Consider the following 19,450-nt stretch of genomic DNA (forward strand, 5'->3'; position numbering starts at 1 on the left):
CAGCGCCACCGCATCACCGTTCTCCTCCATTCCCCTCCGCATCCAATCCTGATTGCGGCGACGCGTGCGGCTCTCCATGCAACACCTTTCGCCGCGCCGCTGGATCCTTGACGTCCAGTCGTCCATCGTGGCTAATTGCCAGACCTGCGAACTGATACAGCCACAAAAGAAACATCTACCAATGTAGAAAAGAACCATTCGAATGAGCCACAAAGAAACATCTGATTCCATCTCAGACAAGCATCGAGTAACCAAAAAAAAAAAAAAACAGCATGGTTCTTCTGCGTCTTTTATAGCGTAGGACTTCTGATCGACATTCGGCAGTTGGCCTAGCGTTGCAATGGCATTGATTTGGAGAGCCGTTTGCGGTGTTGTTGTCGCAGCGAGTTTCACATGTCCTTCGAGGCGGAGGAGACACTGTTGCTTCACGCGAGGTAGTACTCACCAGCAGTCTCGAGGTGTGCGGCATAACGACACGGTGGTGGGGTGGCGCAGCGGCTGAGCCAAGTGAAGACAACGGTGTACGACACTGCTATGGGAGTGGGAAGGAAGAGGAAGAGTGTCTACAATGACGGGCTCTGGAGACTTGTTGTTGACATCGTCTTCAACGGGAGGAGACGCAGCTCCTTGCTGCAACGGAGAGTGATCGACACTGGTTAGAAGGCAGTGCAATAACGAGATTAGAGCGGAAGAGGAAGGAGAGGGTGAACAACGTGAGTGGTAGTGGGAGAGGAATGGTAAGGTTGTGGGATATTTTTTTATGTTATTGGGCCTTTTGTTGCAACCCATTGTGTAGTTGGCTGGCTAGTTGGTTACTTATCGGAGTTTATATATATATATATATACCAAATTGGTACCCAAAAAATTCTGACGCTAACAAAATAATACTTGATTTTTGTTATTGACAAAATGATCCTTGAAAGATTTTAAAATTTGACAAAAGTAACCAACCATCAATTGAGTTACCTGGAGTTAACGTTTAGGAGTGACGTGTCAGTCAAACCTTGATCACCCCCACCACCTCAAACTTTTTGCAACTTCCAACCTTGAAAGGCTAAAACCCACTTCCATCCTCGTTCGTTCACCCAAACTCAATCAATCCCTTCCTCAAAAATCAAACTACCCCTATTGTGTTTTATTATTTCCTTAATCTTCTCTCCTTAATTCTAACAAATTTAAGAACCATAGAAATATGGAGTCCATGTTCTTTTCAAATTCCTCACCTTAACAACACCAACACCAATACCTTAACAAATCCTTTAAACGAGCGTCCATACAATCATATGCAAAGATCTCAACTTTACCCTTCGACTCTCTAATGGGACCACCGCTAATTTCTCCACCGTGATCCCTAACCTCGCCCTCAAATCTGCCATCCTTAGCCACGCAGAAGGTTCCACTTAGAATTTCGATAGGAATCCGCAGCAGCAGTAATAACAATAATCAGTTTCAAAGTCTAAAGAATCAAAATCAAAACTTTCTGTGTAACCAGAGATAGTATGGAGGGAAATGCTTGAGAGCCTTCAAATGAGGATGAGATGCGGTAGATCTTGAAGGTGAAGAGGATCAAGACGAGACCAAGGATGTTGAAGATTATAGAAACGTAACCGAGGAGGATGAAATCGCAACTGAACTCGCTAGCCTGAGCAATGAAACGGATTGTAAAAGGAAAATCCATGAGTGCGAGGGTAATTCGGAGAAAGCGGTGATAGAAGGCAAGAACGGAGTGAAGTGCAACCAAGAAGCAAGTCTGAGTCTGCATCTGGGGCACCTTGTACCGCCGAAGGAAATCGGGATGAGTGACAAAAGAGAAGAAGGAAAATTGAAATTGGGGTATTTTTAAAATTATAAAAATTAAAAGTGGATCATTTTTGTAAATAATTGTTAAACTGACACGTCCCCCTTAAACTTTAACTACAGGTAATTCAATTGACGGTTAGTCACTTTTATCAAATTTTAAAATCGTTCGAGAATCATTTTGTCAATAACAAAAATCACATACAATTTTATCACCGCAGAATCTTTCGATTTAGTATTACCCGATCTATATATATATATAGCAAACCCTAAACCCTAAAGATTAGGATTATTAGGATATTTAAAGCAAGCGAAATAAAGATTATGCAAACTCAAGTATGTTGAAACCCAAGAGAGAAAAAGAATTAATTAATTAAATAAGTGCACATTACTTACCAAAGATATATAAGAAAATAACATCAGAATTTAATAAATTTTAATTCTAATTCTAATCTCTTGTGGTAGAATAGCAAAAAGTTGGCTCATGTTTGTCAAATACATCATTTCAAAATTGAAAAACTTGATAACATAGCTAAACAAATACACAGGAGAACGGGATCAAATCAAATAAAAATCTATACCTGGGGATTATTTTATCAAGGGATTACTATGGCTGAATCAAAGGCCGCGGCATGATTGATTGGTCTCCTCATCAGTATATACAGTAAAGTACATCATCATCAAAATTTGTATTGAGATCTCTTAAATATTTTTTGTTCATGATGGGGCGTCTCCTATCAGTCTTGGATGAAGTTGTTTAGCAAATTTAGAATGTTGCAGTTAGATACACTCCCTTCTAATCCCGGGGACCAGGGTGCCATAATGCCATTTCATAGATTTCCCCCCAACTATTTGCCAGCTCAACACCAGCCATCAATAAATTAAGAATCCAAATTTATTTCAGAGATCAATTTTGATTACAGTTTTACTATTGCTATTCTCACATAGAATGTTGATGATTACCATAGTACACCATTCCAGGTGGTTGAAGTGGTTGGAAACCATGTGGTGCTGGGGCTTGCTGAGGCATATGTACGGGAAGATGCTGAGTTATAGGTGCTGGGGGTTGCTGACTTATTTGCAGTGTCTGATGCGACATAGGAACCATTGACCCCATCATATGGGGTGGGGGTGGTCCTGGTGGCAATGGTGGGACGCTACCATAGGCATAAGGAGGAGCGACAATGCCTACTGTTGACTGCAAATATTGCTGGGAGGGGGGATTTTGTATCATCTGATATTGACCTTGTGATGCGGTAGCTGGATTTAGGGTGGTGGGTTGTGGTACCACAACTGAAGGATATGACTGAGTTTGAGTGGCGAGTAACTGTTGTGAGGTCATAAATACATTTCGATCTGATGTAGGTATTGATTTCTCAGGTGGAGTGGACTCGGAAGCTAGACCAGCATTTTTGGCCTCTTCTGCTGCAAATGATGAGAGTACAGAACTCATGATCAATTGAGAGGATGAAGAAGCTGCTAGCTTATCGGCAACCTCAGCAGCAATCGCAGCAGCTGACCTCTTAGTTGCTGCTTCTAATTTTACATTTGCATTGGTAACTGAAGTCATTGCAGTTGATGCTTTATATAAAATATCTTCATTGTCAAGTCGCTTTCGCATGGAGCTAGCCTCTTCTACCTGTGCTTGTGCTACCTAAAAGTCATTTAATGAGACATACGAGCATAAAGTTCAAATTTGCAAGTATCATCATTAGCAGCAAAAACATCTTCAAGTTTCGAATCGAAAGCATACTGAAATTAGAATGGAATTCAATGCTCAACACTTGCACATTTTTCTTTAATGATACCACCAAACTTTTACTTTTTAAATAAGCTGGAAACACTTGAGATTTACTAAAATTATGCAAGCACACTAGTTTTGTTAACTACTGAACTCCCGTATGCTGAACTTTTTAATCAGGCAAATGCCTCTGCTAACCAGTTTAAATTTGCTCAAGAAACATATATTTTGAAATTCAATATAATTGGTTTAGGTCCAAGAAAATTTAGTGTTGCCTTTTCCATCTGAACTTTTTAAGGGATACCAAATACTGCCTAAGAAAATGCATTTGTTATGACTTACGGGAGTTACATTAACTTAATGGAAGTTCATCCATTCATTGCATTTTATTCTACTAAATCTTTTGAAGCTTACACTAATTATGATTACATTATTGAATTCAACATGATGCCCCATAAAATCTTAAGATTATGTGGTAGAAACACAGAAGTAACTAAACGGTAACAAACCTAGATAGATGACAAATAAATAACACTTACTACCAATACAAAGCTAGTCCAAATAGGACAGTTTTCTGAGTTAAACAATCATGATATATACCTGAATTTGAGTTCGAACATTCTCCAGTTCAGATTCCTGAAAATGTATACAGAGGATTGCAAGATGTATCAGGAACTGAAAATATCAATGTGAAACCTAGTAACAGCAGAATTTGAGCACAAACTATTGAGAATATGAAGTGATAACTTGCCTGCTCATGCAAAGCTTCTTTCAACTGAGATACAAGTGCTGCTCTACTTGCTTCAATTAATTTAAGACTTTCAACACACTGTTTCAAAATATTTTCTTGCTGCTCTAGTTCCTTAGACAAAGTTTCTCGCTTGGGATCCTTTGCTGAAAAGAGAAAACAACATAAGAACCCTGGATTTCAAAACTCAGTTGTTACGTCTGTTCTGTAGATAGCTTACCAACAGCACATGCAGTGTCAACATCTTTTTCCATCTTTCTCACACGATGAACAGCAGACTTGCATTTACTCATCTCTGCGTCTTCATCAGGTGGTTCATTGAGCACCATATCAAATGCTGAGACTATTTTTTCTGCTGTACCTCCAATGGACAATTTCTGAATTCCATAAAATTACGTCAGTTGCAACTTAGTTTGAAGGAAGCAACAATGTAGAAAGCATAAAATGCTATAGTATAAATTTGGGGAAGGGGAGCCACAAAGGTACTCAGCCTCACCGTTCTAATGGAGCGAGAATCCCTTTTCACAATTTTCACATTACGGGATCGCTTTTTGTTGATTTCCAATGGTGGAGGTGCATCTTCTCCAAGTACTACAGCTTTAAGGTTGTGTGCCTGAGATCTGAACACTCTCCTTTGCTCCCATATGTCAAGCTAAAGTTAGGCAAGCACCAAGTAAAATACAATGAAATCAATATCTCAGTATGTAAACCATTTGTGAATATTCTATGCGAAGTTCAAAACTCATGCATGAAGAATATGGAGTAAAACACTTCATGACCATATCACCCCGTACTTTTTCATCCATTTTGATTGGGAAAGGTTGTATTCACAAGTACAAACTTCCAATGCAGGAATAGGGACTTACCACCCTAGATGCCACCTGCTTTGCTTGATCATCACCTTTCTCAAGAACATCTTTAAGTGCTGCAGGAATAACCTTCCAAAACTCAGTTACAAATTCATTTCCTTTGCGTTTGCTGTTCTGCAGGATGTCATTTGCAAGATACAGAAGAGGAACCCTCTGAGCTGTCTCTGAATTGAAGAATTGTTTATTCCATGTTTCTACAACCAGTTCTGCTTTGCTCCGGTGAAATATACACCAATGTGATAAAGCTATAGATGGAGTTAATGATAACAAATTATCTTGAACCTATAACCAAAACATGTACTTCATAGAACTAACTGAATCTAAATATGCGGTTAAATTGACCTTCGCAAGACAAAAAGAAAAGCCATGAAAAACACTAATTCAAACACTCACTCCAAGTTACACCACCAAGCACTTACATGTTGATGTTGATCTTAAAACTGAAATAAGTATGGCAACAATTATTATATAGGTATATAGGAACAAAGATAAATCTTCCATAAACTAGGGATGCTGCAGCGCTTTACCCTTTTCAGGAAACAACTGTGTCACTAGAGTGCAGGTCCTAAATAGAAAATACACAAGCCAAAAAAGGAACATGATTAAATATATATGGGCAAGAAGAATATAGATGCCGTCAGAAAATTCAAGATCAAATTTTTCAATGCCCCAAAACCAGAATGGACTTAATTCAACTTAACAAAGCTGATGCAAAACTGAGAGCTTCATAAATATATAAAAAGAAGTGAATATCCATCGATACAGTGATTGCAAAATTAAAATTGGAACGTTCATTAACTTCTAGTTACATATAGATAACACGAAACATTGAAACAAATCTACATTTTAAATAATACTTTCCATAGCTTTCTACTTGCAGTTTCCCCACACAAGAACTCATCCAGAAAGAGTCATACAGTCATGATATTCTCCGTAAACCGCAAAATTCAAATCTGACTTGGCAAAGTAATTCAGAATTCATATGGTTGAAAAGCGAATTCAATCAAGAAACATCAACCAAGCACAATGAAAGAAGAAAAAAAAGGATACTTTCAATACATTGCTGGGTGCTGTTAAGCTTGGACAGCTTGTCAGCGAGTATCTGCTCGCTGAAGACGCTATTCATAGCTCCCCTGCTAACCAACCTGCGGTACAAAAAAGAAAAATGACATTAAACGAAACCCTAGAAACAAAAACCAATTTAACGAATATAAAGGCGAAAATTTAAAAATTTAAAAACACTAAAACCCTAAAACAGAATTAAAATTGAAAAACCCAAAATGGGGGGAAACTGAAAAGTGGAAGAAACAAAAGCAGAAGCAAGTTTGAAAAAAACGGAAGCAATAAGAAAAGAGATTCAAATTGAGCTAAAGCAAGAGTGGAGAATTAAATCCAAATGAAACGGTTCATATGAAGAATTGAGTAAATGCAGAATAAGGGGAAGAAAGAGGAATTGAGCTGAGATACCAAGCAAGAGCAGCAATGCAAAATGAATCCGAAGAGGTTGTAACGCGGCGTAAAAGGTGAAGGCTTGACTCTTGAGAGTGAATGAAGGAAGCAGGGAGGGAGGCAGGGAAGGAAGGAATGTGCCTTAAAAGAATAGAAGAGAAGAGAAGAGAAGAGTGTGTTTTATTTATTTAAAAAGAAGAAAAATGTTTACGTTTTTAGGATTTATGTTTTGTCCATTTGGCGCAAACTGTGGAACAAGTTTGTCTTAAAACGGCGCACCTTAGTTCAGAGTACTTAGATACGCACTCATCTAAAATCACCGACTCTTCCTACAAAATCAACCATTTTCCTCTATCACCAGAAATCAGGAACGTTTCTTCTTCAATCCGATGGAAAGATAAAAGAAAAATATATGTATTTTTTATTAAATTCATTAATTTAAAAATATAAATAAAAAAAAAGACAATTATCATAAGTTTTATAATAAGCTTTTTCTTTTTCAATAAACAACGATGAATGGATACAAATACAGTCAAATTCTCTTTGATCATTAATTATTAATCTGACTAATTTCTTTGTTTATTACCAGGTCAACCTATTCGTTTTCTTAATATGGATTTTTCTTCTACGAGACAATCAAACATAAATACTATTGCGTGTAAAATTAAACAATTTAATTAGCAGGAATTAAAAAAACAATTATTTCTTATATAAAATTAATTTTATAAATTTAATTTTAATAAAAAAATGAATTGGTATTAATGTGATTTATATTTGTGATTTTTTATCAAAATAAATTATAATAAATAAATATTATTTAAAATTACGTTTATACAAAAATTATTAAAAAAGATATAAATTTATATTATTCAAAGCTATATTATTTTAATGCTTTTTGACTATAATTTTTTTTAAAATAATTTAAATTTATGTGTTAAAATTTAGTACTCTTGGTTATAATTTTTTAGTACTCCTCTTTAGTATTTTTTTTGTATTTAATTATATTTTTCTAATGGAATTCATATCATAGAAATTAACAATAATAAAGAAAATATATACTAATTTTAAAACACATAGTAAAAAACTACAAAGTCAAACAAAAAATATGTATTAATAAAAATGATTAAAAAATTTATATAAACAATAAGTACTAAAAATTCTATTAAAAAAATATAATAATATACATCAGTCAACATCAAAAAAGTTCTAAACAAAAATATCCATATTATTAAAAAAATAAATAAATAATTGATAAAAAACAAAACTTAATAAAGAGTACTAATAATAATATTAAAACTTACTTATTTGTAAAGCATAGCCATAAAAAAATTCAAGAATTCTGATAATTATTTTTTGGTATTTCTTATTATAAATGAAATTGAATAACAAAATTAGTAAAAAAAATAAATTTTCCAATCTATCAATTCAACGCAAAAGCTAAACGATACGAGTTTAAACCTAAAATCATGTTCGGGTTTAGAAAAAAAAAAAAAAAAGGTGGCCAAACAAAAATAGTGACGTTCAAAAAAATTGAATATGCTTCCAACGCATTTGGCCATTTACCAAACACGCTCTTAATCATTTCTCTTTGTTTTCTCTTAATTCTTTTTTTTCATTTTTTTGGTTTTATATTAACGACAATATCTTTTTTAACAAAGTCCTTTGGGGACTAAGCCAAATATTTTCAAATGTTTAAACCTATTCTAAACTAAAAATTTTACAACGATCAAAGTAGAACATTTTGAAAATATTTACACATCAAAAGAAGATATGAGGAAAAAAGGCAAAATTTCATGAATATAGCTTTACAAAAGTATCTTATTCGTCGCTACCAAATATAACACTACAAAGTACTAGTAATTTTGTGAGTGACCTCTTGCTGTATGTATGATAAGGGCTAAGGCTACATAATTCTATGTTTATCAGATTCGCCTGTTCCAAATTTCCTGACGTAAATAATCTTTCCCAAGTCCAAGCACACAATTAATGCATTCAGGTAATTATTCAAAATTCAATTCCAAGGAAAAAGCAAAGCAAATTCTTATGGAAGTTCATTCGATTTGGCCAAGGATACCTTACAAAGTTCATTAGTGTGACATTTGGACAAATTTAGGTTTCGAGTTTCAACCCATTCAAATATAAATTACCATATACTTACCATTGGTATAACAACAACAACATACCTACAGTTCCAAGATGAGCATTTACGAAACACATGTTAACTAAAAAAATGGTAAGAAATAAAAAAAAATCATAAAAGCTGACAGCGAAGAATCATTGCACTAAATCCCTACTTCTTGATGCTTCTGCCCCGTGCCGCAAGTTTTGCTGCAACTTTCTCTTCAGATAAAGGTAGATAGTAAATTCGAGGAGTTGCTCTGGTTTTGCGAAACAGATCATCCAGTGTGACCATAGGTTGGTCAACATCCTCTGGAAGGGGTGGTGGGGGTGGTAGCTGTTCTCTTGCTGCTGGAGGGGTTTTTGACTGTGGTGTTGGTGGAGGAGGGAAGGTTGGAGCAGGTGGCTGCTCTCTGCAGCGACGAACGGCAGGCTCTGGCTGTAAGGAAATGGGTGTCGGTGTTACGGGAGGAACTGCTGAACCATCATTGACAGAGGCAACCGGAACAGGAGGAGGTTCTAACTTCATTTTCACTTCTTGCGGATCGACATACTCCGCAACCAAAAGGCGTCCACCATTTGGAGGCCATTGCAGATTATACACAGCATTGCGTGTCTCAGTGGCTTCTTCAACAGATGAGTACTACATCACAACACAAAATATTGATTACATTTATATGATGACTAATAACCATAACATCGCAAGGGAACCTCCATGTCAGGAAGATGAGTATGATTATGAATAAAATCTTACAGTGACATAGCAATGGGTCTTTATTTGGTCCATCCAGAAACTGACAACATTCCCAGTTTTACCAAGAAGTTCTTGCACCGCTTTTAGAGTAAAAGGGCGTAGGAATTGATCAATCCTGAGGGAATTAGTTGGTGCCCTTTGTGATGGTGGAACTGCCATAGATCAAAGCAACACAACTTAGGCTAGGAAAGAGCCGGAACACTATATCTAATGGTATGACAACAAAGCTAAATCCAAAAGATACAGAGGGACACAAAAACAGAAACAAATAATACTAGTTAATGTTTGGAACCATAAACATAAATCAGTAAGGTCATTTATGCTAAAATGAAAACTCAAGAACTGAAATTTATGTTAATGCGTATCCCATAGGCCTGAGCTGTGGTTTGATAACTGTGCATAACTAAACTTTGAGTGTATTGATTCCTTTTTCATTTCACTTATTTGGATTACAAGAAGGGTTTAAAATTGATATTAATTAACTCAGCACCAAAAGTAAAAGCACCAGCTCTTCTCAGTTAATAATCCAATTACAATGAATATCAACTTACCAATACGCTCCTTGAGTGAATCATCCTTCCCTGAGGAATCAGATCTGGAGAGGATGTGCTTCAAAGTAGCTGGCTCATCCTTTGGTGCAGTAACAGGCCTGCTGAGCGCAAGACTTTGTGGATCTGAGCTTTTAACTGTTTCAGAGTTCCAACTTCGTTGCCGCTTGGCACGCTCATTAATCTCATCTGATGATTGTTCTGTGATGCAATTTCCATATTAGAACTGAGAATATATAAAAATGCTACCATAAACTGATAACAGCAACATGCACAGAGTGCAGCATAGATTGAACATGGATCTCACATTCAATTATCTCTATCAAAAGACAGGATTCCTCCACCACTTTTCCAAAGAAATTTTGTATTTTTTCCAAAAGCTAGGGAAAAAAAATAGAAGAATGTTATTCACAAAGGAACACAGGTTGAAGTTATATTCAGTTCTCAAATTTCAAACGGAAAACTAAGACTGCTATGACTGAGAAAATTGATTTTTATATTTCTGTTATATTAGCATGGCAGATTGGCAGGTGCCCCATTTGTGCAGTTTATGTTGAAAATTCCAAACAATCTTTGATTAACTTAACTGTTAATGGTGATGATCCAAAAGTGGATTTTGTGAAATACTTTTCATATAAATAGTTATTCACAACATAGTTTTAAATATTTTTTATAGCATTGGTTTTTAATAAACAATTTCCAAATAAGTAATTCTACACAGTATAGTAGAGACTCCTCACTCCATGAAGGGTTGTGTTAAGCTTGTGACAGCCAACGTAAAATTCTGTCGCATCCCAATCCATGGGACATGACATAATGACGTCTTTGATCGATGTAGCCGACCCCACTTAGTGGGAAAAGGCTTTGTTAAGTATAGTAGAGAGTCCATGGATAATCTCCATTCTCACATGAAACTGAACCACCACTAAATAATATCGAGCTTCTCCATGGTTAGAAAATGCAGAAAACATTCAGAACACTCAACGATGTAATACAAAGAATCTAAAACACTTGGTCAAAGTTCAACAGATCATCATGGGGATTAAAAACAAAAAAGAAAAATTACCATGAAATTTTCGTTTCTCGACAAGAGAAACTGGAGGAGTATGATTGTCTTGGCTGGTATCATCACCTTTTTCTAAAGATGGACCATCTCCCTCAACTAAAGTACTACCTTCCACCTTCACATTAGGAACTTCAAAATGCTCTCCCTTGTCTTTTAGTTCATCATCATCAGACTTAGAATCAACTTGTTTAATCTCTGGCAAATCCTCCTCCATGGAGTCATCACCAGAGCTTCTATCGAAGTTTAATTTCTCTGGATACCCAACATCTTCATTATTGCTATTGATCTTGTTCAACTCTGGACTTTTGTTATTATCCTCATCAGATGCCTTTTTCTCATGTAGCTCTCCAACATCCATTGGTTGTATTTCGTCATAAACAGCAACATCATATCTGGATGATGGTTCTTCCACCATATCTGGCCTAACAATCTCTTGTTCTAATTTAACATTTTCAGCAATTATATTATCCTTTAGTTCATTCTTTTGATTAATTGACACGGAATTAGTAGAAATAGAATCAGATTTTACTTGAGACCCTAAACTAGAGCTGACCTCAGATACCTGATTTTCTGGAACTGAATAGTTGGCCATGAGATCCTCGCCGGGAGGTTTTAGGTCACACTCCAGCTGGGGCTTCGAGTCCTGATTATCCAGCTGCGAGTTTGAGTCCTTATTATCCAGATGTTCTTTTGACTCATTATTCTCCTGGTTGGTTACCGAGTCACCATAGTCCTTCTGTTGTTCTGCACTATATGAATCGCGACTGCTGACTACTACTTCTGTTGAAACACTCTCAGTGACCGTAGTGGTGGGTATCTCCATGGTAGGTGCATGAACAATTTCTGAGGACTCCACATTTGTAGAATTTATATCGACAGATGAATCCATGTGTTCAACTTCTTCATTCACAGCAGGTGCAGTACTATTAATGTCAAATGGGACAGCAACATTGTCCAGCTTGTCACTCTTGTTGGCATCATTATCCACAACCTCTGAAATATTTTCAGCACCAACGGTTTCAACTGGTTTAGTTAAACTGGAAGTGCCCTCTTCAGCCATTTCAACTGTTTCATCATTTATAATCGTATCAACAACTTCAGCAACTACAGGCTCCGTCTGCGAATCTTTTAGCACAGAAAGATCACTGTTGAAACCATTTGCCTCATCCTTCTCTGAAGCCTCGGCAGTCTCCCTTTCAACGCGAAGGGCTTCATCCAAACGTTTGATCAAATCATCCTTCAAACCTTTGGTCGGTAGTTTCCTTCTCTTCAACTCCTCTTTCAGCTCCGTAACCTTCCACTTGTCAATTGGTCGATTGGCAAGAATTGGATATTTCGATGACATTATAACCAAATCAACTAAGCTTCCCTAACCTGGAGTGGCAAACTATATTCCACAAACAATCAACAAAGGAAACAAATAAAACGTCAATCAAAAGATTATATTACCAATTCCATTTATTTTCATCTCATTACAAATTGAATTGAATATGATAGTGGTGGTGGTGGTGGCGATGATGATCATTATAGGGGCCTTCTGGGGCACTTCAAAATAAGATTAAAATTGAAATATGTTGCACACATTTTGTAAGCAAATAATAATTATAAAAATAGATTCGAACATGAAAAAGTACTCACATGAAAGTTTGTCCTGCTTAATGCGCGAAACCCTAATTGCAGAAGAGAAGAGGGAGAATTAGAGAAGCAGCAACGTTGAAATGAAAGAGAGAAAGAGAAGCTACCCCCAAAACAAAAATGAACGAGTGGATTTCGCAATCTACACTCTCACTATACTCTTCGCCCCTTCGCTCCCAGCTCGTTAATTTTTTCCCATTCCCTGAAACACAAAAAAAAAAAAAGCAACACCAACAAAGTAATGGATAAAACTGAAATTCAATCCCAAAGAATGTTTTGTCCAGGTGAGGGAGACAATCATAAAATAACGGAATTGAAAAAAGCGCGAGATTGATTTTTTTTTTCCTTCTTTTTTCTTTCTGGTTGCTGTTCGTTGCTTGTGTAATTGTGTTCTAGGGCTCTTGTGTTGGGCGTTGTACTTGTACTTGTAATAAGTCACGGTTTTTTGCGGTTTTTGTTCCACCCCTTTGTTTTATCCAGACATGAGGACGAAAATCTCCCGTAATACCGATACTGCCCTCTGTGACACGGGGCTGCGAGTGCATTTGTTGGCTTCTTGCCGTTACTAATGTGGATAAGTGGATTGGCAAAAATAACTTCCCATCTCTCATCTTTCATTTCTAATGATTCAATCTCCATAGAAAAGTAACTATCCATATATAGCTGATTTATCCATTGGCCAATGTTACTGTGTAGATGGCCAAAAATTTTTACATGTATATATTTGAAGTGTTAAAATAAAATTGGAATTTGCCTGTAGTGATGAGACCCACTTTGATGAGCAAAATCTGCAAATTATTATAGTTAGACCCACTAGCTGAATTATTGCAGCGAAAAATAGGATGCATGTAAAAAATAGGGCAAAAAACTAGAATAAGCCAAGAGAAGTTACAAATTACCTAAATAAGCCAAAGTGAAATTCGTTTCAGCAATGAGCCAAACCATATATTTATATAATTCGAACCAATGTGGTTCGAATTCGAATCATTAATAATTCGAACCAGCTTGGTTCGAATTACACGCAAACACAAGCACACACATAATTCGAACCAGCTTGGTTCGAATTACACACAAACACACACACACTAATTCGAACCAGCTTGATTCGAATTACACACAATAATTTATGGTATAATTTGAATTATGCTGTTAAAAAATTAATAATTTATTAAAAAAATTTATTAAAAAAATTAATAATTTAAAAATTAAAAAATATATATTTTTATTTCATACGTTAAAAAAAACTAACAAAATATTTAATTACGATACTTCTTTAAAATATTAATGAGCTATCAATTCGAATTCCATACAATACTTTTCTGTCCATTTTTAATAGTTCATGAATATTTTTTAATAAATTTTTTAAATTATACTACAAAAAATATTTTATCCTATGCAAAACAATTTTTAAAAAATGGCTTAACAAATGTTAGGAGTACTATAAAAATTTGTAATGTTATAATAACTTAGGTAAATACATGCATGTACTCAAATTTTAAATAAAATACTCTACATAGTCAATAATAATTTAGAAATAAAAGAAAATATTTTATTTCATACAAAATAATTAAAAAATATATTTTATTCTATAAAAAATAATTTTAAAAATAGCTTAAAAGATGTTATGAGTACTATAAAAGTTTGTAATATTCTAGTGATTTAGGTAAATACATGATAAAAATATTTTTTCTTTAATTTCTAAATTATTAGTGACTATGTGGAGTATTTCTTTAATGTCCTAAGTCATCAGGACATTACAAATTTTTATAGTACTTCTAACATCTTTTAAGCCATTTTTTTAAATTATTTTGCATAGAATAAAATATTTTTTGTGGTATAATTTAAATAAATTTATTAAAAAATATTCATGAGCTATCAAGAATGGGCAGAAGAGTATTGTATAGAATTCGAATTGCTTACCATATAATTTGAATCAGAGTAATTCGAACTTCGCTACGCGTAATTCGAATCATGTAATATCTCACCATATAATTTAAATAATTTTATTAAAAAATTATCATGAATATTTTTTAATAAATTTATTTAAATTATACCATAAAAAAATATTTTATTCTATGCAAAATAATTTAAAAAATAGCTTAAAAGATGTTAGAAGTACTATAAAAATATTAAAGAAATACTCCACATAGTCACTAATAATTTAGAAATTAAAGAAAAAATATTTTTATCATGTATTTATCTAAATCACTAGAATATTACAAACTTTTATAGTACTCATAACATCTTTTAAGCTATTTTTTAAAATTATTTTTTATAGAATAAAATATATTTTTTAATTATTTTGTATGAAATAAAATATTTTCTTTTATTTCTAAATTATTATTGACTATGTAGAGTATTTTATTTAAAATTTGAGTACATGCATGTATTTACCTAAGTTATTATAACATTACAAATTTTTATAGTACTCCTAACATTTTTTAAGCCATTTTTTTAAAATTGTTTTGCATAGGATAAAATATTTTTTGTAGTATAATTTAAAAAATTTATTAAAAAATATTCATGAACTATTAAAAATGGACAGAAAAGTATTGTATGGAATTCGAATTGATAGCTCATTAATATTTTAAAGAAGTATCGTAATTAAATATTTTGTTAGTTTTTTTTAACGTATGAAATAAAAATATATATTTTTTAATTTTTAAATTATTAATTTTTTTAATAAATTATTAATTTTTTAACAGCATAATTCGAATTATACCATAAATTATTGTGTGTGTAATTCGAACCAAGCTGGTTCGAATTATATAAAGGGAAGTTCTATGGGGTTCGAATTATATAAAGGGAAGTTCTATGGTGGCTTAGAAAGTAGTGGCTAAGAATGGCCAAGAGTTGACTAGCCTATCAAAAGAGGACAAGTGATGATACAATGAATTGAAGGTGAATCTACAACAGTCTAGCTTTCTGCAAGTCTACCATGCTCCATATGCTTTTAAATTTTCCAAAATGCTTCCTAAGTGGTTCGAACCCTTACCCTAAGGGTTACAAGAAAGATAATTTACCACTAGACTAAGATGCTACAAATTATAATATATATATATATATATATATATATATATATATAACAATATTTTATTTTACTTATATTCAACTTATTTTAATTTTAAAGTCACCCATTTTAAAATTAATTATATTTTATTTAACTATAAATTTTATTAAATATATACAAATTAAAAAGATAAACAAAAAATTTTATTAATCACAATTCATTTTTTTTCTTTTATAATTATATGATATCTATATTTTATATTTTAATATATATTTTATATTAATAAATGATTTTAGTATATACTTAATATAATTGTTTAAAATAATATAATTTTAATTTTTCTTTTTATAAATTAGAATTCGAATTTTTTATTTCAATAAAATTTTTATGCTTTTGAAAGTGCATCTTCTAAAACATATTTCTCCACTATATAATCTCCTGATTGGTTGTGTATTTTAACACACAAAAGAAAGAGAATGACTAACTTTGTATCGAGAAGGATGATCATCCAAGAGCCCTTCCAATATTATATTGTGTTTCGTGGAAGAATCCTAATTTAAAAATGATTTTTTATTTATTAGAATTAAATTATAAATTTTTTTTAAATAGATTATTTTTTTTCACAAAAGATAGCTAATTTTAGTAAATGGAGAAGAAGTTTTGTTTCACAAATTTATAATCATTTATATTGGACCAGTATTAGGAAAAGAAAAAATAGAAACTATAATAATTTATTAAAGTTTGTCCACTTACTTGCAAGGTCCAAACATAAAAAATATTTTTTGGGCAACGTAATTACAAGTCTACCTTGCATTACAAGAACACAAAGAACAAAATTTAAAGACTCAAAGAACTCAAGAACATGAAAAGTACCAAACTTAAAATTTTTAGAAAACCAATTTTTTTTTTCGATAATCAAAAGAAATCCACATCAGCTTAATGGACATCAGAACTGAACCGGTGTAAGGTTATTGGGTCATTGGTTCAATCAGTGAGTCACTGGTCGAACCGAAACAATTATATAAAATTTAATTATTTTTTATTATAAGTACTTTTATTTTATTTTTATAAAAATAATTATCATTTTCAAATTTTAATACTTTATTAATTAGTTTATATTTATTGTATTATTATATTATTATAGGTGAAAACTCATGTACAGTTGTTTTCATGTGAAGTTGATATTTAAGAACCGTTAGATAATTTGACAAATTTGACTACATATCATCTAAAATTTTTCAACTATTAATTTCATATGAAAACAATTGCATGTGAGTCTTTACCTATTATTATATACTACAAGTATTTATTAAAAAAATAATATTAATAGATATCATATAATTATAAAAAAAAAATAAATTGTGATTAATAAAATTTTTTGTTTATCTTTTTAATTTGTATATATTTAATAAAATTTATAGTTAAATAAAATATAATTAATTTTAAAATGGGTGACTTTAAAATTAAAATAAATTGAATATAATAAAATAAAATATATATATATATATATATATTATAATTTGTATATATACTAATAAGAAGCATCTTAGTCTAGTGGTAAATTTGAAAGCATATAGAGCATGGTAGACTTGCAAAAAGTTAGATCGTTGTAGATTCACCTTCAATCCATTGTATCATCACTTGTCCTCTTTTGATAGGCTAGTCAACTCTTAGCCATTCTTAGCCACTACTTTCTATGCCACCATAGAATTTCCCTTATATAAATATATGGTTTGGCTCATTGCTGAAACGAATTTCACTTTGGCTTATTTAGGTAATTTGCAACTTCTCTTGGCTTATTCTAGTTTTTTGCCCTAAAAAATATTAACTAATTTACTGTTTTTGTCTCCTTTAAATTAGATAAATGGATTTGATTAGTATTAATATTTTTTTTTTTTGGTGTTAGACCATAACATTAGTTAAATTCTGGACTTGAGCTTGAGGTTATACTTTCTATGTTAGTATAAAACTTTTTTTTTGTTTAAAAATTATTATTTGTATTGATTTTGTTAAACAAAATTTTATTATATAATATTTTTACTATTCTTATTTATATGGTAATTATGAATATTTACAAAATACTATTACCTTTAAAAAAAAGTTCTGAACAAAATTTTTTAATTATATATATAATAAAATTAGATTGATTTATCAAAGACAAATTTTTTATAATTTCAAATAATATAAATTTAATTTATCCTGAGTGACAAAAAATAAAATGAGAAGCATTTTACATTATTTTTTTTAAAAAAATAATGGTACAAATATACTATAACTTTAAAATATTTTTTGTTACATAAATTTAATGTGATAATAAGAAAAATTTAAAAGATGATAGAAATAGTCATGAAATAATATAATGTCTATTCTCTTTTACATGACTTATTATAATTTTCTTCAATTAAATGCTAATATATATTTTGATATTTTCTTCAATTAAATGCTAATATATATTTCTATATCAAAAGAGTTATTACTATCTTTTTTAAATTTTTTTCTCTACTATTACATTAAATTTATGCACGAAGAAAAAAATAATTTTATTAAAAAAATTTACCAAACGCATAGTATTTTTTGTTACACATGATAAATTAAATTTATATTATTCAAATTGATAAAAACGAACGTTAGCTCCGTCTTCAACTTTCCCTTTCTTCTTTAGTTTATTTAATTACCTCATCTCACCTGTGAGTGAAATATCTTGGAGAATCCTTCTCTTTTTTTGTCCGCTTATGTCCTTCACTTTGGACAATATTTATTTATTCCTCTTCTGATGAATAAAATAAATTAGATGTCTTTGAGAAAAAAAAAAAAAAAAAAACGAAATTTCTAAAAAATTAATATAATTTTATTAATTAATAATAACTTTTAAACATAAAATTTTTTATCACGGCAACAAAAAATTGAACTAACGTAGAAGGTTAGTCTCCAAATTCAATCGAAAAATTTTAGTAACCGGCCTAACACAAAAATTTCATTAAAAATTAATTAGAACTATTAAACTTTTGTTTTTACAAACGGGGCCTAAGGCCCAAAAGAAAAAAAGCTAAACAATTATAGAACCGGGTAATAAGACCGCTCTTGCATCATTAACCAAAAATTATCTCATTTCTCTAAGAATGTTATCTAAAAAATGAATGCCGATTGAATATTTAGGGCTTGTTTGGGTGAGCTTTTAAAAAAAGATCTTTTTTTGAATTATTTTTTTTTAAAAGATCTTATAGAGAAGTAAAAGTAATTTTATGTTTGGATATCTCATGTAAAAAGGTCTTTTTATCAATCAATTATGTTTGGGTATAACAATATAAAAGTACTTTTTTGTTTATTTATTACATGAAAAACATCTTTTTTTTAAAGAAAAAAGATCTTTTAAAAAAAGATGTAAATTACAGCTTCTCAAAAAAGATCTTTTTTTGATTTTACTAGTGCTTTTACTTTTACTACTAAAAATTTGCCAAACACGTTAAAAAATAAAAAAAGATCTTTTTTCATTGAAAAAAGATCTTTTTTTAACAAAATAATGACGCCCAAACATACACTTAATACTTTCTTTAGATAGCCAATCAGCTACTTAGTTCCCTTCTCTATAGATATGTGAAAGTGTTATCTGCTGATTGTCTTCGAACAGAGTTTTTATACTTCTAACAAGAGAAGTTGTTTGCTATTTTCGCCACTTTTTCTTTCTTAGCACTTGTCAAACTGGCCTTGAATCTGT

General features: G+C 31.9%; 2 protein-coding genes across 3 annotated transcripts; both read right to left on the reverse strand.

Annotated features, from left to right (window-relative positions):
* Positions 1-2,222: 2,222 nt before the first annotated feature.
* LOC112733273 (uncharacterized) lies at positions 2,223-6,992 on the reverse strand. The gene is made up of 8 exons (XM_025782176.3): positions 6,623-6,992; positions 6,206-6,300; positions 5,153-5,400; positions 4,783-4,938; positions 4,507-4,663; positions 4,290-4,432; positions 4,139-4,174; positions 2,223-3,451 (listed from the first exon to the last, which is right to left on the reverse strand). Exons 2-8 carry the CDS (start codon positions 6,279-6,281, stop codon positions 2,738-2,740), a joined length of 1,530 nt encoding a protein of 509 aa, XP_025637961.1. The 5' UTR covers positions 6,282-6,300; positions 6,623-6,992; the 3' UTR covers positions 2,223-2,737.
* A 1,650-nt stretch (positions 6,993-8,642) lies between these two features.
* On the reverse strand, positions 8,643-13,167 carry LOC112733274 (uncharacterized). Of its 2 annotated transcripts, XM_025782177.3 has the most exons (6): positions 12,833-13,167; positions 12,729-12,760; positions 11,091-12,477; positions 10,028-10,225; positions 9,477-9,628; positions 8,643-9,365 (listed from the first exon to the last, which is right to left on the reverse strand). In XM_025782177.3, exons 3-6 carry the CDS (start codon positions 12,433-12,435, stop codon positions 8,895-8,897), a joined length of 2,166 nt encoding a protein of 721 aa, XP_025637962.1. In that variant the 5' UTR covers positions 12,436-12,477; positions 12,729-12,760; positions 12,833-13,167; the 3' UTR covers positions 8,643-8,894. The 2 variants fall into 2 exon arrangements, with proteins under 2 accessions (XP_025637962.1, XP_025637964.1); XM_025782179.3 differs by lacking the exon at positions 12,729-12,760 and having other exon boundaries at positions 11,091-12,464; positions 12,833-13,163.
* Between the last annotated feature and the right edge of the window lie 6,283 nt (positions 13,168-19,450).

The sequence above is a fragment of the Arachis hypogaea genome, chromosome 13, assembly GCF_003086295.3.
Source record: "Arachis hypogaea cultivar Tifrunner chromosome 13, arahy.Tifrunner.gnm2.J5K5, whole genome shotgun sequence".
Lineage (NCBI taxonomy): Eukaryota > Viridiplantae > Streptophyta > Magnoliopsida > Fabales > Fabaceae > Arachis > Arachis hypogaea.